The following is a 16,650-nucleotide window of genomic DNA, read 5'->3' on the forward strand; positions in this document are numbered from 1 at the left end:
AGGAGGACAATGGTAAATGATCAAATATTGAGAAACTTTTATTATTCTCATGTATGACTGCTAAAATAGTTATCCTTTATACACCATAACCTCTAGCTTACTGTCTGAGCTATTTACAGTTCTCAGTTAGTCCCCTGCAAACATTACAACTCGCATCTAATAACAAACATACCATTTGGTATAACTACCAGGTTATTCGACAATGAATTTCTTCAAAATCTAACACCTTTGACGCATTCTGCAGATAGGCGTGATATCTGCACGATAATGTTGAAGCTGGAAACTAGACAGCTAGCTCGAGCAAAGTTGAAATTCAAGAGGGATGTACGCCAGTATGTCCAAGGTATTGCATATTTGTTATGTTTGTACAAAATTGAAGCCAGACAAGATGTACTGGATTTATTTTTTCTGAAAAGTTACCAGACAAAAATAAGCTACAATTCGACTAACTACGCCAGTACAGACCAGCTTAATTAAGCAAGGAGTCCAATGATCGAGTTCATAGTTTGAGTTGTACAGTGCCCCACATCTTGTAATTAGCCACACACCAGAATATCTGAACAATTAAAGGAGAACAAAGTTTATCGAAAAGAAAACAAGAAGCATTTTACTATTTTTGCATCTAGAAATATGAACGAGTATAGAGGGATCTTGATCTGACCTTGATGCATTCGCGATAATGAATGCCTCTATTGCCCACTGAGGGTAGCAAAATTTCTTCACCTTGTTGAAAAATCCATTGTCTTCGTCCTCTTGAATTGCGATTAGAGTTAAGACAACGGGAAGTAACACGGACCACTGTGTAGAAATGTACACAGTCATTACCTGAAGCAGTTAAGATGAATAAAAGAGAAGCAAAACAGCAGTTCAGTTGGTACCAGTTGAGCTGAACCAGCTTCAAAGTAAATGGCAAGTGCATAAGCAATGCCGGTCACACAATACACCAGACAAACTAAAACGAAATAATTATCGTATATAGTCGATCTCGGGTTGTTGAAGAAGTAGAACATGCTGAGATAAACACCAGGCTTTACAATTGTAGCAAAATGGTCAACTGTATCTTTTGCAAGGAAATAAGCCAAGCTGCTCATGCCAGAGGCACTTTCTCTCCAGTAGTGCAATTTATCCAGAGAAAATGATCTCAATGCAGCAATCATACCCAGGAGAGCTGATAAGAAACATACTACAGATATCAGAGAAGTTTTCAGCTAATTCTACAATTTCCTGTATATACTAATAACAAGTTTTTGGCCAAGTAGAGAATTAAATAGTTATATCATAATGGCATAGGTTGAAATAATTATGATGCTAGAGAAGAGAGGCAAGGTTTGAACTTACAAACTGCTATGACAGTATAAGTATATCCAGTTGACCCCAGGGTTTCATCACTCACTTTGGCAAGTGTTCCTAAACATATTCCAGCAATCAATAGAAGAAGATAATCAACTGCTTGTAATCTGGCATCTCGTAATTGCTGTTTGCCAACTCTGAAAATATAGTTGCCATCGTAAAATTGGATACAAAATGTAATGCAGAATTGTAGATTTTTTTTAAATAGAAGACATTACCTTCCCAGAAAATATCTGTACTGCCGATATACACCAGGAGTTCTGCGGTTGGACTTGTCAGATGATTTTAAAAAATTATGTCTTATATGGTCATTCCTGATCTCAAGATTAGTCTTTATATCCTGCCACATTTCCCCGAGAAATGATTTTCCTTCTGAGTGTGCAGCAGGACTTGATCCATGAGCAGAAGATTCGTCTATAGATGGTGATGCCAGTCCAGTAGAACCTAGCATGTCTGGTGGTACAGGATATCCATTATGAAGCATCCATCTCATAGGAAGTTCTTTGTAGTCAACTCCTGTTTCTGACTCTGGTTTAACTATTCCTTCCAGAATGTCTATGAAGTAATCCGGAGGATTAACACGCTCAGGGAGAACGATCCCAAGCCCAGCAAAGTACTCCTCTACCTTCTTCACTGGCCCATGATATGCAGTAAGACCTCCTTTTGCTAAAAGTATCAAATCGTCAAACATCTTGTACAAGGTGTAGCTGAAGCACAGGAAATAGCAATTAGCTTTGCAAAAAATAAGTACCAGAACATTATTCATTGTTTGAAGAATACATGACATGAACTCGTGTGTCAACAGAATCCTATCAAGTGCAATGCTTTTGGAGAATTTTGATGCAGTAATTACCTCGGTTGGTGTACAACCATGGATACATTTACTCCTTCAGCAGCTTCACGGCGAAGTGCTTTCAGTAGTAGACTAGAAGACGAACTATCCAAGCCAGAAGTAGGCTCATCTAAGATCAACAGAGAAGGTTCCATAACCATTTCCAGCCCAACGTTTACTCGTTTTCTCTGGCCCCCAGAGATTCCTCGCTTCTCCACTGTCCCGACAATGGAACCCCTCACGTTTGATAGCCCCAAAGATACAATAACTCTTTCAACAACTAAAACCTTTTCTGCCTTTGCCAAACTAGCAGGTAATCTACAAATGCACAAGAGTAAACTACAGTTTTAGATTACCGCGTGCATAAAATTAGTTAAACATGTTACAAAAATAAAAATTAGGATACACCCGAAAAAGTAACACGAAGCACGAGTTTGCACGAATAGCGTTGGGTTACATACCTGCATCTTGCACTAAACCAAAGATTTTCCTCCACTGTCAAGTTTCCGTGCACTATGTCGTCTTGGGGAACAAATCCAATAATCCTTTTGTAGGAGTTCATTGTTTCTACTTTCCCATTGATTTGAATTGAACCAGTCATTGTGCAACCAGTTGCTTTTCCAGCCAAAGCCGAAAGAAACGTAGTTTTCCCTGCCCCGGATGGACCCATGACAGCAGAGACTCTGCCTGGCAAAAGTTTTCCTGTAACGCATCTCATCAAATGCTTGTTTTTCCCTTTCAGAGTTAGTGTTAAGTCATTAAAAGAAACTTCAATAGGAGGTCTATTCCTGATCTCAATATCAGTAGCCAATGAAATCACCCCGGACAAGCTTAAGTTTTCATTCTGCTCCTGTAATGCTTTTTCCTTCTCTATTTGACCATATGCATACTTGAAAATCTGGCTGCGGGTATGCAATTGCTTACCCTTTGGCTTCTTATGATTTTTATCTCCAATTTCCACGTTAAAGCCTTCATGATCTGAATTATCATCAGAATCATGCCCCATTGCTGGCAGGTTGTCTTTTTTCTTGCCTTTAGGTACGGGTGGTAGGGACGTTGTCTTGTTAGATTTTTGCCGAGAAAATGTCCTTGATAACGAACTCTGGAGTCCTTTTTTGGCAACATCTTTTGCAGATTTCCATTTTTCTCGCACCTGAGCTGTTTCCCTTGCACTCCTTTCAGCAGCTTCTCTGGACTTTGCTTTATTCTTTTCTCTAAGATGGAGAACTTGATCAGAAAAGTTGTAGATGATCAGAAGTAAGAGTGTCAAACCAACCTATATCGATCGATAACAGGGTTAGTTAAAGCTATCCACCTAAAACTTAAACTGAGGTATGGTCACACTCACACACACGTGCATTCTCACAATCTAAATCTACGTGTATGGTAAAATACTTCTGGGTTACAAAGGATATATACTCTAAATTAGCAAAAAGAGAAATATGATATAATCTGTAGATCACAGAAATGGACAATCTGAAGTGAAAACTGAACTTTCTTTGAACAATAAACTTACAGAAACCAAGATGCCATAAGCTGTAATATTCTGATTCTCGGTTTGTGCATCACAGGTGGCCAGCTTGAAACAACCTGAAAATTCATCCGTAGTCAATTCTTTCTTCAACCTTAATTTGAGTACAAATACTCAATAGCTGAGGAGAAGATGATAAAGTTAAGGAGCTTTGGCAAAATTTACATGCTTGACCTCCGCGAGGCACAGAAGTGCATAATCAGGTATGATTGTAGACAGTCAAGGACCCGAGTCTGTATTTTTTAGGCTCATAAAATTTGATCTTCAGTAATTTTTTTAGTACAAATTCTAAATGTAATCAAGGATAGAGTAAATTTCATGCATGACCTCTGTTGCATACAAAACATATTTCCAGAAGCAAAAGGAGACGTAGCAGAATGACATGCTAGCTCGGTTCATATGTATTATCAGGTGGGCTAATTATCATTTTCCTAAATTCACCTTTTCTGTGAAACACATTTCTGATCAAAAGATGAACAAGAACTAAACATTTTCATGGACAAAAGAAGAGACATACTTGATTGTTTTGTAGATCCAGTCCTGCAATAATGCCTGCGTTGTAATAAACACACGTCATTAAACTGTTAAGCAGATCATATTGCGTGATTAAAAAATGGATAACAAAAAAATGAGCTATATCACTTTCAAGAAGAGAAAAATTAAGTTAGAGATTAGAATGAGTACCCCTTGGTGCAAGTAGTTTTCTTTGTAGGAGTTTGACAATAATATCCTGCTGAACAGAATATCTCTTTGGTAGACATAACATCTCCCCACATGTCTGCTGCTCCACACTTATGGCCTTCATCGCCAGAAGGTGGTTGATAGGTATAGCTGGAGATTTTGTTTTGTGCACTTGTGTAAGAAAAATCACATTTAATGAGATTTAAAAGAAATAAGTTGAAGGATGAATTTCAACTTACGGATCGCATACACCAGTAGTTTTGTTGAGTTCTGCAACGGGACAATAAGCACCTAGAGGGCAAGCTACAGATACAATAAATTCAACAAAACAAATATATTAGAACAGTGAGATTTCTTTCAAACATACACAGTATACATTATGGTCACTGCATTTGTAAGTTATGATGTCTTTCAAAATATATACTCACGCATCATGCAGGTAAGCCCGTGTGGGCAAAAAAAGCCTTCACAACAAGGTAGGCAGTCAAGAGTTCGAGAAGGCATTTCTTTTTTATTTTTCATGTCGACTTCTTTGCCTTTACCAGCACTACAAGCCCATCCAGGCTCACATCCAGGCAACCATGAAGTTAGATTACAATTTTTGTTAGGTTTCACATAGTTATCTGCAGAGCCACCACTGCCAAATACACTGTGGGCATAGAACTCTAGCTCAGCTGCCGTGCATAAGCGCTGTTGAAGATCCCCTATATATCACAAGAAATTACCATAAAATAATCCTGAAACATATGCTTGAAAAAAATTATTCGATCCTACATTTGAATATTAATTCATTAAACCAATTATGCTTGAATAAATGGTAAATCTAATTTGTAAATGTACCTTTGGTCTGTTTCATGCATGCACTCAAAAACTGCGTATTCTTAGAGAAATCAAACGCGAGTTTCCATTCAGCATCCCTGAAAATCACTCAAACAAAAAGATTTACATTATATCAATCAAGAAACAAAAACAGATAAAAAAAAGCAAACCACACGTACACGTCCTTGATACAGAATTTTAATCTCTTGGCAGCCTCGGGACCGAACAACGACGTGAAATTACTGAAGCGTTTAAAGGCTGCTTGTGCAACCACATCCTCGGCTGCAGATGACGAATCCTCATCGGAAGACGCCATAGAGGCATAAGCAGAATTAGCTGAACGTACCGGGGAAACGAGTGTTACGATCACCGTAGCGATCGTAAATGTCAAAAAAATGTAAATTGTTTTCATGGTTTTAATATTTTCAGGTCATAGTGATTGATATGTAAAAGTTTGCATGGCAAAATGTAGTAGTATTGGGTAATGATATTGGGTGAGAATTGATTGAGAGATGGAGATAGTTTGTGAGTATTGAAAGAGGAGAAGGGTGCATGTGTGTTTTTTATCGGGACAAAGAAATGGCGGGGAGATGAAATAGGGGGAACTGGGAGACCACTGATTTTTAAATAATATTTAAATCTAAATATTTAAATAACCGTTAAATCTAAATATTTAAATAATACAATACTCAAGCTGCTCATATGTTCGAATCCCCGACAACAAATATTTATACTATTATTTATAGAGATTCAAATGAGTTTCCAAGTTTCGAATCACACCAACAATAAATATTATTCAATAAATAAATAATACATTCCCCAACTTTCAAGTTCGAATCTCTCCAACAACACACATTTATATATTTAATGGTCGAATCACACCAACAAGTATTTATGTTATTATTTATAATTAAAAAAATAAAGTTAATAGTTCAAGTTTCAATCATATACTATTTTATATAATCTTGAGGTTATAAATTAAAATAATATTCATATGATTAATAAATAATATTTGATTATTTACATCAAATTTTTAATAAAAAATATATATAATATAAATATAAATATATAAATATTAAAGGAAACCTTGCATCGCATTGGTTTTAAGCTAATTCTTTTAATACGTAAAATGTGTACATTGTAATTTAATTTTAAAAATGTAGAAGTAACATTTTATTTAGGTTTAATGACATTTTCGGCCTTAGTGTTTGCATCGGTGTAATCTATAAATTCCTGAATTTTAAAACCCTACATTTTCGCCACTCTGGTATAAAAAATATGTATGTTTAACCTATGGTCGAGTTGTCTGTTTAACAGTGGGCCGAGTTGATTAAAGAAAGGACCAAATCGACAGGGTCATTTAACTCATTTAATAGTAGATACATATAATATATTTATACAAACATAAATATGAACTCTATAAACCTTAACCCCTATCCTTTCATCTCCTCTCGTCCCCTTTTAATCTGGATCAAAATCTTGGGCAAAATTCCACAGCCACGGTTGACTCCACGTGGTTGGGAGCCAACAGAAAAAGGCTTTCGCAATTAAACAATGCAGGAAGACATCCGCTATGATACATTCCGGACAGAAAAAACGCTTCTGCAATGAAACAATACGGAAGACATCCGCTATGATACATTGCGGAAGCTTCCGCAATGAAACAATGCGGAAGACATCCGCTATGATGCATTGCGGAAGCCGCATTGATACAATGCACAAGGGTTTTTTTTTTTTAATTATTTATTTAAATAATAAGTGCTTTAAATGTGTTTCTAATTTAAATATATTTATAATTTAAAACAAATATAATATTTATAATTTAAAACAATTAAGTTATTTTTTAAAAATAAAGTACTTAATAAAATTTAAGAAAGAGATTTATATTGAATTAAACATTGAATAAAATTTAAAATAAAAAAAATAACCACTTCCCTTACTTACCATCATATTAGTTCGAGGGATGTATACCCGGGTACTGGGTATACGTCCCTCGAACTAATATGATGGTAAGTAAGGGAAGTGGTACCCGGGTATACGTCCCTCGAACTAATATGATGGTAAGTAAGGGAAGTAGGTTCTTTTTTTTAAAAAAAAAATTATTCAATATTTAATTCAATATAAATTTCTTTCTTAAATTTTATTAAGTACTTTATTTAAAAAAAAATAAAAATCAAACATAAGACTATAAATTCAAATTTATTTATCATCAAATTTAATAATGAAGATTTAAGTGTTGAAGATAACATTAAACATTCAATATTAGAAATTTCAAATAAAATGATATAACTTACTTATAGACATTGTACTCCATTTATACTTATCAAGTGCTTAATATATTTTCTCAACAAAATAATATTTATTTATTTTTTCACATACCTATATATTATAAAAAATAAATTAAAATTAAGTATTATATGTTTAGACATTTTTTTAAATATTTAATGTATTTTTTTCATCAAAAGGCAAAATATACAATAATAATTACAAAAAAAAATTAATTTTTTGATATAAAAAATTTATGTAATATTGACAAGTAATATGAATGTTATTATGAATTTTAAATTTTTTTTACTAATTATTTTCTTCACAAAAAAAAATCAAAAAATAAACAATTATCAAAATTGCTTCCGCAATGAACCATAGCGTAAGCTTTGGCTTCCGCAATGAATCATTGCGGAAGGAATTAATGTTTTGACAATTTCTGCGCGTTTTAGCGCGTGGGTTGGCTGAAGCATTAAATACACCTTCCGCAATAATTCGTTGCGGAAGTGTGCATTAAATTTGTCATTTTTTGCTTTGTAAACCCAATTTCACCATTTTTCTCTATCATTTTTCAATTTGGAGCCAAAAAGAGGTTAGTTTTTCTTTAATACTTTTAATGGTATCTCATTTATTTAATTATTCAAGTTCATCTAGTGAGCATGATGATTTTGATTATTTTACACCCGTTGGGAAAAATCCGGTTTATCGTAAGCTTATTGTAGATGATGCTAATGAATTGATAGATGTTGATAATTATAAATGTAAGAAAAAATTGGATATGGATGATGATGATATTGAGTATATGGAAAAAAAGAATATGGATGATGATGATATTGAGTATATGGAAAAAGAGAAATATCATAAAAAAGAAGAGGGAGATTGTAAGGGAAAAAGAAAAATGAATGATGATGAATTTTTGTAGAGAAGAGAAAATGAAAAAAAAGTAATGATGATGTTGATGATGATGATGGAGATGATGATATGAGTTTTGACAAAAAAGGTTACGGTTTTTCAAAATCAAATATGAATAGTGTTGTGCCTTGCGTTGGTATATTTTTTAACACTTTGGATGAAGCCGAAATTTTTTATAGAGATTATGGTAGAAGTGTTGGATTTGAGATTATTATTAGGAGTAATCATAGATATTCACTGGGTAATGGTATCTCCTCTCGTTTGTATATTTATCGTAAGGGTGGAAGACTAGGTTCTAGTACGACATTGGATGTTGATGATGAAAGAAAGGAAAAAAGAAGGATTAGAGATGTAATTCCGAGAACAAATTATAGTGCTCGAATGTGTATCACTCGTAGAGTTAAAAATGATAAATGGGAAGTAACTTTGGTTAAATTAGAGCATGATCATGATATGGTAACCTCAGATAAAGTACAATTCATGCAAATGTCCAAAAATATAGATCTGGTTACCCGAGCATTGCTTGAGTTATTTGATAAATCAGGCATTAAAACCGCTAAAGCGATGAGATTTCTTGGTGAAACATGGGGTGGTGTGGAAAAACTTGGATTTTCTAATCAAGATGTTCGTAACGTAATTCGTGATATTCGACGACGGGTGTTCGATTCCGGTGATGCGGGGAGTGGGATGGCATTGCTACGACAATTGAAAGAAAAAAGTTTTGGAAACTTTTTCTATCGAGTTGATTTGGATGAAGAAAATAAAGTTAGAGGTTTGGTTTGGGTTAATCATCGATCATTGAACGCATACACGAATTTTGAAGATGTTGTTTCATTTGAATCCACATATAGGACCAATAGGTATTGTATGCCGTTTATACCAATAACCTGGGTCAATCACCATTACCAAAATATCTTGTTCGGGTTTGCACTCATGCGGGATGAGACGGAGATTTCATATAAATGGGTTTTGAAGACATGGTTGGAAGCCGTCGGAAACAAACCTCCCCTCACTATTATTACGGATCAAGATATAGCATTGGGAAATGCTATTGCCGAGATTTTTCCGGATACCAAGCACATATTATGTTCGTAGGCACATAAGTAATAAATTTTCTGAAAAATTGTCGGATTTGTACACACAATATCCAGAATTTAAAGGGGATTTTAATGATTGTCTGTACAAGTCGCTGTCACCCACGAAATTTGTTGGTAAGTGTGAGGTTTTGGTTGATAAGTATGGACTCCAGGATCATGTTTGGCTAAACGATATGTGTGCCATACAAGATAAATGGATTCGTGCTTACACAAAACAACATTTCTCCGCCGATATGACCACCACCTCAAGAAGCGAGTCCATGAATTCATTTATTGACGAGTATGTGAAAGCTTCAACCGGGTTGAAAGAATTCATTGAGAATTCACAAAAGGCTTTGGAAACACAAATTCTTAATGAGGTTAAAGCCGACTACGAGGACCGAGTATAAGGAAAGGAGATTGATATTTAATTCCGCATTGGAAAATCATGCTTCTTCTATTTACACAAAAGAAATGCTTAGGCAATTTCAAAATGAGCTTAGAAAGAGCACATCTTATGTGGTAAATAGTTGCAAAGATGGTTCCAATTACATGTGGAAGTTATATTTAGTTGAGAAGTATAATGTGCCGGAGAATCTTAGAAGAAGGTATCGGATAATGGTTTCTTTGGAAGGAAATATTGATTGTGAATGTAAAAAATTTGAACATTCCGGGATGTTTTGCAAACATATCCTACGCTATCTTGACAAGAAACAAAAAATTATGATACCAACAATTTTATCAAATCAAGATGGACGGCGAGCGCAAATAAAATTGATGGTTTTTCGCCTTATAATCCTCCCGTTTTGTTGATGTTGGTGATTCAACAACGGCAAGGTATAGTGCTTTGTGTAAATCTTTTCAAGGTTTGGGTGCTCTTGGAAGTTGTTCAAAACCACGATACAATTATGTGATGGATTTGATTGAGAAAAGAAAATATTACGTGATTGAAAAGTTTCGTGAAGAAGAAAATAATTCAAGAATGGAGGAGGAGTTCAAAGCTTACGATGAACATGATCCAATATTTAATCCTCCAATGTCACAAACAAAGGGAAGAAAGAAGGATTCAGCAAGGTATAAAAGTGGCATTGAGACGTCAACAACAAAGAAGAATTCGGGAAGGTCTAAAAGTGGTATTGAGACGTCAACTGAAAAAATCCGTTATTGCGGCTTTTGTGGTGTGGCCGGACATGATAGGAGGCGTTGTCTAAAAAACCCAAATAGAAATTTTAAATGATTTAATTCACAATTTATTTGAATGTAGAAATTTAAATTTGGAATGTAATATTTGAATTTGGAATGTAATATTTGAATTTGGCTTTTAAATATTATTTGGTATGTATTTGAGCTATTATTTACATTTTTATAAGTACAAATTTTAAAAAATTCGAAATTGAAAAAAACAGGGGAGCAGCAGAGCCCACTTCCGCAATGATTCATCGCGGAAATGTTTTGCTTCCGCAATGATTCATTGCGGAAGGTCCCCCGTTTCCCCTGTTTTTGCTTAGCTTCGAATTTTTGAGGAATTAACTCAATTTTAAATTTTTTAAAAAATTCAATATTAAATGGAAAAAAGTCAGAAATGGTGAAAAAAATTAGTGACACTATTTTTTGATAATTTCAGTGTCTCCTCTAATTTTTGATTAATCTTTAAGAAAAGTCCATTTTTTTTTAATTTTTTCTTTATTTTTAATTCGAATTAATACATATTATTAAAGGGAAAAAAATCAAAAAATGGAAAAAATTCAGAAATGGTGAAAACAAATTAGTGACACTGTTTTTTGATAATTTCAGTGTCTCCTCTAATTTTTGATTAATTTTTAAGAAAAGTCCATTTTTTTATATTTTCTTTATTTTTAATTCGAATTATTACATATTATTAAAGGAAAAAAAATAAAAAAAAAAGGAAAAAAGTCAGAAATGGTGAAAAACAATTAGTGACACTATTTTTTGATAATTTCAGTGTCTCCTCTAATTTTTGATTAATTTTTAAGAAATGTCCATTATTTTTATTTTTTCTTTATTTTTAATTTGAATTAATACATATTATTAAAGGAAAAAAAATAAAAAGAAAAGGAAAGAAGTCAGAAATGGTGAAAAAAATTAGTGACACTATTTTTTGATAATTTCAGTGTCTCCTCTAATTTTTGATTTTTTTTAAGAAAAGTCTATTTTTTTATTTTTTCTTTATTTTTAATTCGAATTAATACATATTATTAAAGGAAAAAAAATCAAAAAAAGGAAAAAAGTCAGAAATGGTGAAAACAAATTAGTGACACTATTTTTTTTGATAATTTCAGTGTCTCCTCTAATTTTTGATTAATTTTTAAGAAAAGTCTATTTTTTTTATTTTTTCTTTATTTTTAATTCAAATTAATACATATTATTAAAGGAAAAAAAATCAAAAAAAAGGAAAAAAGTCAGAAATGGTGAAAAAAAATTAGTGACACTGTTTTTTGAAAATTTCAGTGTCTCCTCTAATTTTTGATTAATTTTTAAGAAAAGTCCATTTTTTTATTGTTTCTTTATTTTTAATTCGAATTAATACATATTATTAAAGGAAAAAAAATCAAAAAAAGGAATAAAGTCAGAAATGGTGAAGAACAATTAGTGACACTATTTTTTTATAATTTCAGTGTCTCTTCTAATTTTTGATTATTTTTTAAGAAAAGTCCATTTTTTTATTTTTTATTTATTTTTAATTCGAATTAATACATATTATTAAAGGAAAAAAAAATCAAAAAAAGGAAAAAAGTCAGAAATAGTGAAAACAAATTAGTGACACTATTTTTTGATAATTTCAGTGTCTCCTCTAATTTTTGATTAATTTTTAAGAAAAGTCCATTTTTTTATTTTTTCTTTATTTTTAATTCGAATTAATACATATTATTAAAGGAAAAAAATCAAAAAAGGAAAAAACTCAGAAATGGTGAGAAAAAATTAGCGACACTGTTTTTTGATAATTTCAGTGTCTCCTCTAATTTTTAATTAAAGTCAGCAATGATCGATCCATAGGCCCGCATTCCATATTCATTTTATCTGCAATTTTCAAAACAAGAATTATTTCAGTTTGATATTATAATGCACAAATAAGGGCAGAATAACAAGAAACTAAACAAATAACTGCAAATAAACAAGTAATTAAATAAGGATAGATTATGAACAATTAATTAACAATTAAACAAGTAATTTGCAATTAAATAAGTGTAAACAAGGATATCTTTAAATATATCTTTATTTCAAATTCAAATTAATTATTCTAATCATATAAAGTCATTTTCATTAGCCCCAATTAAACAAGTATTTGAACAAATATATATTTAAATACTAAGAAATATCCTTAATTGAAATTATTTATTCAAATTAACCTAATAATTATTCATAACTATTCCAAACCATTTATCATTAATTTTAATTATTAACATAATTATTCGAATGAAATTCACAACTCAAAATTAAACCTAAATTCATTTCTTAACTAATTTATTTCAAATTAAAAAATTAAAATGACCTAATGCTTATTTCAAATTATTACTTTAAATTCAAATTAATTATTCTAATCATATTTAGTCATCCTAATTAGCCCAAATAAACAAGTATGCCTAACTCATATATTTAAATACTAAAAGCATGCCTAATCACCCATAATTATCCCAAATCATCTATCATTAATACTAAATTTAATCTAATAATTTGAATTAATATGTATATAATTAACCTAATTATTCGAATGAAATTCACAACTCAAAATTAAACCTAAACTAATTTCTCAACTAGTTTATTTGAATTAAAATGTCCTAATTAATCCTAACCATAATTGTTATAAAATCCAAAATTCAACCTAAATTCGAATTAAATCACCACAAATAATGAAGAACATAAAATTCAAACTAAAAAGAATCAAATCAACATATAATTCGAACTAAAAAGCATAACATCAACATTTAATTCGAAATAATAATTCATGATGCATTTTATTTCTAATTAATCCTAACCCTAATTGTTAAATAAACCTAAATTTGAATTAAATCACCAAAAAAATCAAGAACACAAAATTCGAACTAATAATCATCAAGTCAACATATAATTCGAAACAAATTTTAAAAAAAATCAAGTACATCATGTGTGTGTATAATCAAGAACAATCTTGTGTGTGTATGTGTTTATAGTCGTATATATACATACATCTCGTGTGTGTGTATACGGTGAGAAAAACAAACCTCAGAAAATCGAGGAGGAAGAAGAATAATGAATCTCCTGAAAATAACCTTGAAATCGCCTGAAATCGGTGTGGCTGTGTGTGTTTTTAGTGTTTTAATCGAATGAAAACTGTTAACAGTCGCTAGTTGTGTTTATCAGTTAACGACTTCCGCAATGAATCATTGCGGAAGTATTAAGGGCAAAAGGGTAATTTCAATGTTTCCGCAATGATTCATTGCGGAAGCCTCTGGACTTTCGCATTGATTCATTGCGGAAGCCATGAGTCCTTCCGTAATGATTCATTATGGAAAGATTGGTTGGCTACGAAATAGACCCCAACCAACCATGGTTGGGGAAGGGCACCCCAAAATTTTTGGCTAGGACTAGTGGGTAGTGATGAACAATCTCCCGGTATGACTCTTAAACTGTATTTTTGATTTTAAATTAATCGTGTTTGTATTGTATAAGTTTAGCCTCTTAAACTCTTATGTGTTTGTATCATATAATTTTGAAGTGAATATGTTGGTGGTTGACTGTAAAGATTGGAACTTTATAGTCTAGAAATAATCAATTTTTCAAGAAAGTCGGAGATTAGGTGACCCTTTTGAGTGATAAGTACAGTGATGTGAGTAAATTTGATTAATTACGTGCGAAACGATCTCAACAAGAAGGTGTTGCAGGTGTAGTGTTGTTCAGAGTGGTGGAGGGCAGCAACATAGGAGATTGTGGGTGAAAGACAAGTCGAAAAGATTGCGGTTAGTAATTTCCGGTTCAACTAAGGATTGTTGTTTGTATATGGAGATTTGCCACTGGTGAGCCATCAAGGTTTGTTTCGAAAAGATTTGGATTAGGGATTTTAACTTGTCATGAGCTAGTGCTTGAGGTTTGTGCTGTAATTATTTTAACGTGTTTGTATTTACAATGTCCTAATGAGAGTAAGTTGGAGGAGATCAAGAATGAGTCAAGTATCTGTTCTGAAGTTTCCCTTGTTGTTGTTGCATCAACCCACTTCACCAAAAAAATTCAGATACGAAAAGAACCAATGAAGCAGGTCAATTATAAGGTATAACTTAACAGTACCTGGTGGGATATAGCCAAATGAGCATGCAACAGAACTAATACTCGCAAGTACCTCTTGAAGGGTCTAAGAGCATTGATATTTCAACCTCACCAACCATAGAAGAGCAACATCTTCATAGATTACATAACCAATGGGTCAAATCAAATTATTATGAACGAGCTGACTTAACCTTTCAAGCTCTCTAATCATTTTGTTACTTATATCGAATAATAATCCTATCAACAAAGTTTAGTCTCGTGCGATAAGGTCATCCCAGAATGCATATCTACCTTATAAATGGTGTTGAATGTCTCACTGCTGAGCTTAATTTTTTCTTTCATGATTTCATTGAGTTTGGAAACAACATCAAAATGATTTATGGGTGCAATATTTCAAATTTTAAGGTTCAAAATGTATGATTTTAAACTTGTCTGAATTTCGAGTGTTAAATGACTGAAATAGCCCTACCAATACAATCCATTTTGTAACGTTTTCTCATTCTCGACCCGAGGATAAAAAAGGCATATTTTTAATACACGGGTGACGAAAAAGTATGGTTTTAAACTTTAGGGAAGGTCGAAAAGGTCATTAAGTCTTTTTATTTTCAGTGAATGACATGTATTGATGTACCAGGTACCCGTTTCTTTATAAAAAACAATCGTTTAAGTTTTATATAAATTTTAGAAATTAGTTTAGCAGTAAAGTGTAAAATTTATAAATACAGGTTCATTATCAGTATTCAATAATATGATAAAGAGGATAACAAATATTGGGCTACATAGCAGTATTCCGAAAAGTTACAGCCCCGCTGTATATGGTAAAAGTTATGATAAGATTTTTTTTACCCAAGTGATAGAAGATTACTAGTTCAAATATATGTGTAGTACTTGTTAATTTTTGTAGCTATACCATTCATAGTAAGAGTATACGTGACTCGGGTCGGATTGATCTTGGTGTAAAAGTCAAACCAAAATCTGAATAGCGATTTTAAAAAAAATTCATCCGTAATGGCAAACGCGGTTGCGGTTAATCGCATAATTTACGGTTGCGAATTTGCAATTACTTCGGTTCGATTTACGGTTCAACCACTTAATATAAAATTTTAAGAATAAAAAAATTAATAAAAAAATCAAAATCTTAAAAAATTTAGGTTCGAGTTCGAGTTGATTGATAAGTTAATATTAAGAAAATAAAAAATGCAAAAAGATAATATAGTGAAGCGCAGTGTGAGTATAGGATAATATAGTGAAGCGTAGTGAGAGTATAAGATATAAGGTATCGAAGAGGCAGATGTGCGACTAATAGAGTGAAATGGGTAATGGGCGGGTAGGTAATTGACCAATTGAACTTGAACCTTGAGGCTTGAAGTAATAAATTAGGTTTAAAGTCATAAAAAAAGAGTGTTAATCTATTAATCTTATAATATTTTAATAATTAAAAATTTGACAAACTAAATGTGTTTACTTATTAGTTATATACTATAATATATATTTTATTATAAATGATTTTTGCGGTCGCGGTTGTGATTTTTAAAAATCTAAAATTACATCCAAACCGTAAATAAGTGATTACTAAATTTTCATCCGCACACAACCCATATTATGCAATGATCCGCAAACTACGATTCGATTACGAGCGATACGAGTGTTAGAACAGTTCGTTTATACATCCATAGTGCACAGAGTCACCTAAATGCCCCACCAATGTTATGATAAATCAAATTTACAAACAAAATTAGAGAAAGAAGAACAATAATGAGTACACACAGATTTAACGTGGTTCACTAACAACATGTTTGCTACGTCCATGACGTAGAGGGATAAACCATTTTATTATAGGAGGGAATACAGATTTGCGAAAATTACAGAATTAGTTAATTACTATAGGGTTTATATAATACTGTAACAACCCGCACTTTCGGACT

At 32.3% G+C, this 16,650-nt stretch overlaps 2 protein-coding genes across 2 annotated transcripts; one reads left to right on the plus strand and one right to left on the minus strand.

Annotated features, from left to right (window-relative positions):
* Positions 1-13: 13 nt before the first annotated feature.
* On the minus strand, positions 14-5,707 carry LOC141695139 (ABC transporter G family member 28). Its single transcript, XM_074499394.1, has 14 exons — positions 5,393-5,707; positions 5,235-5,311; positions 4,823-5,098; positions 4,634-4,697; positions 4,398-4,544; positions 4,231-4,265; positions 3,699-3,772; positions 2,644-3,458; positions 2,204-2,500; positions 1,569-2,057; positions 1,339-1,487; positions 879-1,168; positions 662-798; positions 14-556 (listed from the first exon to the last, which is right to left on the minus strand). Exons 1-14 carry the CDS (start codon positions 5,623-5,625, stop codon positions 400-402), a joined length of 3,240 nt encoding a protein of 1,079 aa, XP_074355495.1. The 5' UTR covers positions 5,626-5,707; the 3' UTR covers positions 14-399.
* Positions 5,708-8,501: 2,794 nt separating this feature from the next.
* LOC141696092 (protein FAR1-RELATED SEQUENCE 5-like) lies at positions 8,502-9,876 on the plus strand. Its single transcript, XM_074500280.1, has 2 exons — positions 8,502-9,370; positions 9,486-9,876. The coding sequence occupies exons 1-2, from the start codon at positions 8,502-8,504 to the stop codon at positions 9,874-9,876; spliced, it is 1,260 nt and encodes a 419-aa protein (XP_074356381.1).
* Positions 9,877-16,650: the final 6,774 nt, after the last annotated feature.

The sequence above is a fragment of the Apium graveolens genome, chromosome 11 (genome assembly GCF_009905375.1).
Source record: "Apium graveolens cultivar Ventura chromosome 11, ASM990537v1, whole genome shotgun sequence".
NCBI lineage: Eukaryota > Viridiplantae > Streptophyta > Magnoliopsida > Apiales > Apiaceae > Apium > Apium graveolens.

Excerpts from the sequence above, each read along its gene's own strand:
- LOC141695139 (XM_074499394.1), bottom strand. The coding sequence starts at position 5,625 with ATGAAAACAATTTACATTTTTTTGACATTTACGATCGCTACGGTGATC. Across the intron at positions 4,545-4,633 it reads ACTACTGGTGTATGCGATCC|CTATACCTATCAACCACCTT; the intron begins GTAAGTTGAAAT and ends CAAAATCTCCAG. Across the intron at positions 557-661 it reads ATTATCGCGAATGCATCAAG|ATATTCTGGTGTGTGGCTAA; the intron begins GTCAGATCAAGA and ends TTAATTGTTCAG.
- LOC141696092 (XM_074500280.1), top strand. The coding sequence starts at position 8,502 with ATGAATAGTGTTGTGCCTTGCGTTGGTATATTTTTTAACACTTTGGAT. Across the intron at positions 9,371-9,485 it reads AAATGGGTTTTGAAGACATG|GCACATAAGTAATAAATTTT; the intron begins GTTGGAAGCCGT and ends TTATGTTCGTAG.